This window comes from Polypterus senegalus, chromosome 3 (genome assembly GCF_016835505.1).
Source record: "Polypterus senegalus isolate Bchr_013 chromosome 3, ASM1683550v1, whole genome shotgun sequence".
Taxonomy (NCBI): Eukaryota; Metazoa; Chordata; class Cladistia; order Polypteriformes; family Polypteridae; genus Polypterus; species Polypterus senegalus.
The window spans coordinates 94,247,405-94,256,330 of record NC_053156.1 but is presented as its reverse complement, the minus strand read 5'-3'; the positions used below and the strand labels follow the sequence as shown (position 1 = coordinate 94,256,330).

The following is an 8,926-nucleotide window of genomic DNA, read 5'->3' as shown; positions in this document are numbered from 1 at the left end:
CAGCCCAATCGTGAGATGCAACTGGGCTTCGCAACCACTCTCCTATGGTCTCAAGCAACAGCCAAAGACGCAGAAATTCAAACTGACTCCAAAAATCACTTGATTGCTGCAAATTGGGCTTAAAATCGTGCCAAATCACACAGTACATGCCCGGTTTAAGAAGTTTTTACTATGCATATGCTTAGTGTAGATGGACCGTAGCATCACAGGCATTTTTGTCCATTTTAGTATGGACAAAAATATTTAAATGAATTATATGAAAATGTTAGTGTAGGAGGGCGGCACGGTGGCGCAGTGGTAGCGCTGCTGCCTCGCAGTTAGGAGACCCGGGTTCGCTTCCCGGGTCCTCCCTGCGTGGCGTTGCATGTTCTCCCGTGTCTGCGTGGGTTTCCTCCGGGCGCTCCGGTTTCCTCCCACATTCCAAAGACATGCAGGTTAGGTGGATTGGCGATTCTAAATTGGCCCTAGTGTGTGCTTGGTGTGTGGGTGTGTTTGTGTGTGTCCTGCGGTGGGTTGGCACCCTGCCCAGGATTGGTTCCTGCCTTGTGCCCTGTGTTGGCTGGGATTGGCTCCAGCAGACCCCCGTGACCCTGTATTCGGATTCAGCGGGTTAGAAAATGGATGGATGGATGTTAGTGTAGGAGGAGATTATTTTCAAATAAAAGCATAGTAGTGTGAATGTAGCCTTAGTCTGAGGACAGATTGGTAGGTTAAGTAAAATAAATAGTTAAAACTGATGATGCTTTGGTTGCATAATTGTGCACAACCTATACCTAATACCGTTTAAAAGCACACTTTTCTTTGATTACAATGGTAAATCTGTTTGTTTAGGTATCTGTCAATTTAGCATACCTGGATGTTGGAGTTTTTTGCCTGGTCTTTGCACAACAGTTTGAAGTTAGTCAGACTGCAAGATTAGTGTCCGTGTTTAGGTGAGTCCACAGCAGTTTCAACATGGTGATCTCTTTTAGTAAGTCATTTATTGAATGAGATTGCTGTATGCTTTGATCATTGCTATGGTAAGATGTGAAATTCTGCTTTAACATTGTTTTTCTCGTAACGGCCAACTAACTCTCCAAAACCAGCAGCTACACTACCAAGACCCATGGCCTGGCAAGTTGAAGACATTAGACTGGACAAGCCGTACTTCTTCGAAATAAACTTAACTTAATTAGCCAAAAAACAAAGAATATGTAAAATAATAAAGTGAGTATATATTGATAAAGAAAGAAATTAACAAACTCTAAACAATATATATATCATACCCCAACCAACCCCGACATAACATTCAAACCAAAAGTGTCCAGTGGAAATTAATAATAAAAAAAAAAATGTAGCACAAAGTTAGTATACAATACAAACCCTCCCGCGAGGGCTGGTCTTCTCCATAATGGGGAGTTCTTGTCCTCAGCACTACAGTTCTGCCCTGTGGAAATATAAGCAAATGGTCTGGGAGTGTTGCCACTGCCACTTGGATGTCCTCACAGGACAACACCGCCAGATGTGGCCACAGTTGCTGCAGCTGTAGCACACTCGACTCCCTTCAGCTCGACCTTTGCGGGAGTGGAAGAAGGCAGGAAACTACTGCCCGTTCATCCGCTCAGTTGAGGGTTCCAAGCGTCCCGGGGAAATGTACTGCGGTGTTTCTAGTGGCTCACCCGGAACATGAGCAGAAGGGCCGGTCATGGAACCTGGCCATCCATTACATTGCCCCTCTCCCAGATGAGAGTCGTGGGGCTCATCGACCTGTCCTGCGAGGGTCAGTCCTCTCCTGTATAGAGAATCGGTGTCCTCTGCTCCACGGCTCCACCCTGTGGAAATATAATAAACAGATCTGGGGATGTTGCCCCGAAGTCCCTGCCACTTGGGCGTCCTCTCTGGACAACACTTCCAAATGTGGCCACAGAGGCCGCAGTTATAACACATCCGATTCTCCTTTGCCGGACCCCAGCGGGAGCGGAAGCAGGTAGTAAACTCCTGCCCCTCCTTCCCATCAGTTGAGGGCTTATGGCGACTTCGCCCCTCTGCTGCATAGCCTGTCCGTTATTTCCCGTCAACGGGCTTATTCTTCCGGCTCATTTTCTTTCCCTGAAGTGTATTGGTGGTTTGAGTCCCTTTTTGGGAAGAAGAGGGACCCTTCACCGTCTGTACCCCTCTACACACTCGTGAAACCAGCACCGGCAGTTGAGGCAAGGTAGTTTGGCAGCTGACATCTTTCAGCTGCCTTTCAGCACACGTTATCGGTCAGTGTGGCAACATCTTGTTTAGGGGGGGGGTCGGCCTGGCAAGCTGTGTTAATCGTGACGGCAGCTTCTGTGCTCCCCCCCTCCTTTCTTTTACATCACAGGCTTCACTTACTTGTACTGCTCTGTCTTGCAGGCTGGAGGATGATGTACCGCGTCTGCTGAGCCATCCAGCAATGGTTTCCAACGGCGCGCCAAGCTTCTTTTCCAGACCTCCCTTCACCTCCTGCAGGACCTGAAAGATCTGGGCCAGAGACTGCAGCGGTAGGAGGACCGCCCCCACCTCGCATGCAGCCCAGGAGAAGTCAGTTCTATCGGTCGGTGACAGACTTGAACTCACCTCGTCTTGCGCCGACCGTGAATCGCGGAGGCCCTGCGCTTCCTTTAAAGGCGCCTCCAAGACGTCTTCGGGAGCGGGTTGGAGGTTCGTCGCCCCCATCTGGATACCGCCGTCGACGGGCAGCCGACATATCCCCCCACCCCTTACCTATTACAGAGAGGGGTTCCTCTTGCTCCGCTGGGACAACCGTACCAGGGACGTCTTCTGGGCTCTCGTCTCTCGACTTTTATCCGGAGTCGAATAGGGCCCTCAGGTCAGCGTCGCTACCCTCAGAGCTCGTCTCACCGTTGCGCCACGGACAGGCATTAGCCGGCCATTGACAGGGATTCGGCTCTTTTGTACCTAGGAGGCAGGCAGACGGAACAAATGCATACGTCACCCATGGTGATTCTTCTCTGGGTCCGTCACCGGCCTTTCTATGGATCCCGTTGCTCTTAACAGCATGGCCGTGTCTTTTCGCTGGCTTTCGAGCCCGTCCGGCTTTCTTTTTCCCCATTCGGTATGGTGTTCCTGCGGGCGTCTTTCCTGCGGTTTCCTGCCGCTTGTGCAGGTGCGTGCCTCGCACCTCTGTGCTGCCTCGGGAGTGTGCTCTGCGCTTGTAGTGCGCTCTCTGCTTCAGGAGCAAGCTCTGTGCTAGTAGTGCGCTCTGTCTTGGGAGCGCACTTTGCACTGTGCTGTGTCTGTTCACCCGCGGTTATGTCGGGTGCGCACTACTCGCTGTTGTGTCGCGCACGTGCCTCGCTTCGCTGCATATAGCAGCATGCTGCTATGCCAGGCCTCCACACAATATTTTTGTACAGGTTCCGGTCCAAATGGACCGACTGGAATCCTGCCGGCTACGCCAGTGTGAATATGATGGCCCGGACACACACAGGCGGACACCGTTTCAATCATCACCCCACATTTATTTACAGTATATTACAAAAAGTCAAGTGCACCGCCACCAAAACCCCCAGTTCTCCAAAGACAATAACCGCTGTCTTCACACACAAACCTCTCCTCGCCTCCTCTGCCACGAGCTCATCCTCCTCCTCACCCGACTCCAGCTTTGATTGCAGGGCGGCGGCTCCTTAAATAGGCGGCTGATTGCCGACGCACCCAGCCACCTGTGACAATATGTAAGGCTACACCTTATGTGACTGAATGCTATCTGTAACCATTGGTACTGTCAAATAAAAATGATGCCATACAAGCTACAGATTTTAGCAGGCTGCTTCATGTTGCATTTCTTTTCTACATAACATTTAAATCTGGCACCATTTACTATGTCTGAATTCCTTCTTATTTATTGTTTTGTAGAAAAAAATGCAAATAATAATTTTAGTTAAAGGTTATATAGGTTATTAGTTGAAAGTGCCACCTTACCACTTCAGTGACCCAAATTAGATTCCCATCAATCCATGTTTTTATTTTCAGTTGCTTCAGGCTCCTTCAACAGTCCAAAGGTACACATGCATGCATTATCAAGGATGCTTAATTCACTTGAGAGTGCCAGAGCATTGGGTGAAATGCAGGACATCAGTTTATCACAGGGTACACATGCAGACACACCCATGTTTATACTAAGGCCATGATGAAAAAAGTGAGTTCAAAACATGTCTGAATAGACATTTGTGTCATATTATGCTTTAGTCAGATAGGATAGATGCATTTTGCTTTCATTTCTTGGCACTGTTTTAAGAAAGCAGATGGTTCAGTGCTAACTAATAGACATAATACATCAAATAATGATTAAGCCTATCATTTGCATTAACAATGGTATGCACCAAGATTAAAGAGTCTCTAGAGTCAGAGGATATTTTGGGTATTGAAACAAAGTGATGTCGCAGTGTCATGTCTTGTGAATGGAATGGAATGTTAGAGGAGAACAGTAGCAGTAGCATCACCCATCCCTTATTATTGTTAGCACGCTGAAACATTCCATTGGAATAATTGGGATCAGAAAATGAGTGAATGAACTGTCTATTTTCTTCTGCAAGTAATTTATCAATCAATATTTTTCATTGCCACTTTTACAATGAGCACTACAAATGAGCATTTTATACGAAATTCACACTTAAGAACAACAGCAACACCAACAAAATGTATTACTATAGAGTATTTTCATACACAGGATGTAACTTAAAAGTACTTTACAGGCTCTTGAAGAAAATGTTTCAAGAAAAGAAAAACAAATTAAAATGAGATAAGAAAAAAAAAATAAAATCAATATGCACTTACATACTATTTATACTGTGATGAGCTGGCACCCTGCCCGGGGTTTGTTTCCTGCCTTGCGCCCTGTGTTGGCTGGGATTGGCTCCAGCAGACCCCCGTGACTCTACAGTTAGGATATAGTGGGTTGGATAATGGATGGATGGATAATATTGATATATAATTAACAGAAAAGTAGAGTCCTTACATAGATTCATTTTTTAAATCCCTAAAGAGTCTGATGATAAGATCAGATGGCTGGGGAGGACAGAAAAAATAAAAAAACAAAACTCTAGAGGTGAGATGCTGTTGAAGCAAATGAAATCTGCAAGGATTCCAAGACCAAAAGAACACCCAGCCCTCACTGAGCATTGTACCTAACATAGAAGTTCTTAAGTTATTAATTTCTTTTTTATTTGTAAGGCTTTGTCTTAGAGGATTTGATACAGTGGGTCTCATCGACAGCAACAGTATCTGCTTTCAATTTGAGCATCACAGATGGCTGCACAAAATGCCATGTACTGTACATCTTGTATCAATGAGCTGCAGAGCTGTTCGCTTTACCACCTCTTTCCTGTGTACTCAGTTGTGGTGTTACTAGCAAATCCCTCACTAAAGCTAGTAGCTGGGTTTTCACTTGCGACTGGGTCATCATTGACTGGAAGGTGTTGCAGTTCTGTTGGTTTCCTTTCAGTAATAAAACCTTAAAAGGTTTTTTGATGAAACAACATCCACAATCATTTTGCTTTGTTCATTTTAACTTCCAACAGGACCCGCCAACGTAACTAGTAAATTCAGTAGGCACCCGTTGATAGCCTCCTGTTAATGTTATGTTTTAAGTGGTAGTGACAGACATCAACCTTGTTTTCTAATCTTTTTTAGGTAGATGTGTGCTGTAAGATTGTTATCCATATATGTGCTTTCCAAATAATTTAACTTTTAAATGAACTCTTTTAGTAATAAAGTAATACTGGCAATTTTGCTGTGACAGTTGATATTTCAATCGAGGGAGATGTATATTGAAATGCATATATGCAGAATGTATTCATTTTCTATTTTTTAAAGACAAAAAATTAAAAGAGCTACGTTGCAAAATAGTGTAGACCAATGAGTAAAGTGAGGGGCATAGGCCTACCCTGGCCCAATACTGGCACCACACCTGCTTCACAGGCATTAAAGATTAGATTATTAGTGTAATTTTACATGCAGAAACTGGGTTACATAGCAAGTCAAAGAGTTTTATGTGTATGGTATATAGCAAACCTGTAAAACCATAATGGGAGTGTGGAGTTTAGTGTACATACTACAGAAAAATCAGCTCTAAAGAAATTCCAAAGAAGAGACACCATACTGATTCCTCTGCTGTGGGTATTTCAAGGTGTGAGGGAAGAATGAAGAAACTGAACCTTCTAAGTTAAAGAAAGCAGAGTTTAAGAGTTGACTTGAGAAAGGTATTTAAAATTATGAAGAGAGCTAATTAGTGGGGGTAGGGGCTTTCAGCTGATACTTTAAAAAGAGTTCTTCAATTGAAGCACCAGGGCACACCTGGAGTCTACTTAAGCATAAATATTGGACATTAAAATGACCCAGATGTACCATATGTTATTATATGTATTGTGGCAGGTGGCTGGCGTCCATGCCCAGCCGGGACGCCCCTGCACACTATATTCAGGGGGAGCAGCCCTGGACAGTGCAATACCTCCCCCTGGACACTAGATGGCTGCCCCCCTGGGGTGGATTAGTGCCTCGGTTTCCCACAGTCCTCCATGGGAACTGGAGTTGGGTGCAGCTCTGTTGGATCCAGCAGGCAGCGTGGTCGTCACACCCAGAAGTGCAGCCAGAACTCTGTGATCAAGCACCTGGAGCACTTCCGGGTGACCTATAAAAGGAGCCAGCAACCACCACTCAGTGGCCAGAGTCGGGTGGAGGAGGACAAGGTTGCCTGGGAGAAGTGGTGGTGCCGAGAGGAAGAGAAAAGTGCTTTTGTGCTTTGTTACTTGTATGCTTGGGACTGTGTTATGCCTGTGGGGTTCACGGGGACGACATGCCCCACAGGTGAAGAAATATAAATAGTTTTATTTTGTTTACACATGCCTTCCATGTCCAGTCTGTGTTGGGTCAGGTGCTATACAGCATCCATCTTACTATATATATATATATATTGTCAGGGATGCCAGGGGCAACAACCCGGCTGGGACGCCTTGAGGGACCCGAAGAGGGTCAATGCCCAACCTGGATCACGTGGGGGCTGCCTTCCTGGTTGCTTTGGGGGCCACGGGTAGAGGGCTTGGAAGCCCAACCCTGTAGGGGCCCGTGGTCACTGCGAGGGGGCGCCCCAATGCCTTGGGGAACCTGGACCTCAGCACTTCCGGCCACACCAGGAAGTGCTGGGGGGAAGAAGAGAAGGGACACCCGGAGAGCTTCTGGGAGAACAGCCGGCATTTCTGCCACACTGGGGCGTGTCCAGGGAGGAATGCCGGGAAACACCTGGAGCTCATCCAGGATGATATAAAAGGGGCTGTCTCCCTTTATTCGAGGCTGGAGTCGGGTGGAGGCAGGACAAGGCAGGAGAAGAGAGAGTGGAGGCGGCCTGAAGAGAAGGCATTGTGTGGCCAGGACTGTGTTGGGGTTTGTGTGCACTGGAAACTTGTAAATATTAGTTGTAAAATAAACGTGTGGTGGTGATTAACAACATATCTGCCTGTCTGTGTCTGGGCCACGTTCACATCTCTCTTCTCCTGCCTTGTGCTGCCTTCACCCGACTCCAGCCTCGAATGAAGGGAGACAGCCTCTTTTATATCATCCTGGATAAGCTCCAGGTGTTTCCCAGCATTCCTCACTGGACACGCCCCAGTGTGGTGGAAATGCCGGCTGTTCTCCCGGAAGCTCTCCGGGTGTTCCTTCTCTTCTTCCTCCCACCACTTCCTGGTGTGGCCGGAAGTGCTGAGGTCCAGGTTCCCCAAGGCATTGGGGCGCCCCCTCGCGGTGACCACAAGCCCTCTACCCGTGGCCCCCAAAGCAACCAGGAAGGCAGCCCCCACGTGATCCAGGGTGGGCATTGACCCTCTTCCGGTCCCTCAAGGCATCCCGGCCGGGTCATTGCCCCTGGCATCCCTGACAATATATATATATATATATATACAGGGCCGGATTAAGACCTTTAGCGGCCCTAAGCACTTAAAAGATTTTGGTGCCCCCATATATATCTAACTCAAAATATAAACAATAATAAACCGTAAAATAAAAATGTACATTTTTGAAATGAAACTAAATTTGCAGTATGATGGAAAATGTTTATTTTGCATTAATGCATCATTTGCTTTATTGTAAATGGAAAATTTTTGTGGTGCCCTCTTTCCTTGATGCCCTAAGCATGTGCTTATTTTGCTTTATGGTTAATGCAGGATTTTATATATTTATATATATATATATATATATATATATATATATATATATATATATATATATATATATATATATATATATATATATATATAATTTCTTTTACAAAATCCAGTTTGCAGGGGTAAAGTGACTTCCCCATGGTGACAGAGAGGTAGTCATTGAACCAACACCTTGGCTGCTGCACCACATTGCCTACCTGTTCAGAGATGGTTCCGGCACTTCTCCAGGATCCTGCAGTTATGCTGTGGTTCCTCCATAATGCTGTAATAGAGTGATCAGAATGGCTTATTTATAACTATTTTGTTGTACATTGGTATAACATTCTCAAACTGACTAAATCCAGTTCAGGGTTGAAGAGAGACTCAGGCTTAGCCTGGTTGCATTGTGTGTAAAGTAGGAACCAACCTTGGGTTGTGTGCCAGTCCATTGTAGTCCATTCATAAACACAGCCATGCTTATACAAGGCCAATTACATTAACATGCACTTTAAAGGTACAAAAAGTTTCAAGGCTGTGGAATTGTCAAGGGAACTGAAGTAAGAAAAGGGAAACAATGATATATCAAAGAACATGTACTTTCAAGCAAAAAAGTACCTTATCTGTGCATAGAGTGTCATGGAAAAATTGTTCCTTTCAAGCTGTCCATTTGAATGAGTTAATGTCATTTTAGCGGTCCTTCTTGCTTGGCTTTTTTATGGCAGCTGCTTGTTATAATTTACACATTCCCCACCACCCCGTGTCCCTTG

The 8,926-nt window shown here is 45.7% G+C and overlaps 1 protein-coding gene across 1 annotated transcript in view; it reads right to left on the bottom strand.

Annotated features, from left to right (window-relative positions):
* Window positions 1-2,817: 2,817 nt before the first annotated feature.
* The window catches only part of vgll2a (vestigial-like family member 2a), a 29,609-nt gene continuing 23,500 nt past the window's right edge, over window positions 2,818-8,926 (bottom strand). The window contains exons 4-5 of the mRNA XM_039747625.1: window positions 8,378-8,442; window positions 2,818-2,925 (exon numbers count right to left, since the gene is read on the bottom strand). Of these exons, the coding sequence (XP_039603559.1) occupies window positions 2,833-2,925; window positions 8,378-8,442 (158 nt within the window). The 3' untranslated portion in view covers window positions 2,818-2,832. The remainder of the gene's footprint in view (window positions 2,926-8,377; window positions 8,443-8,926) is intronic.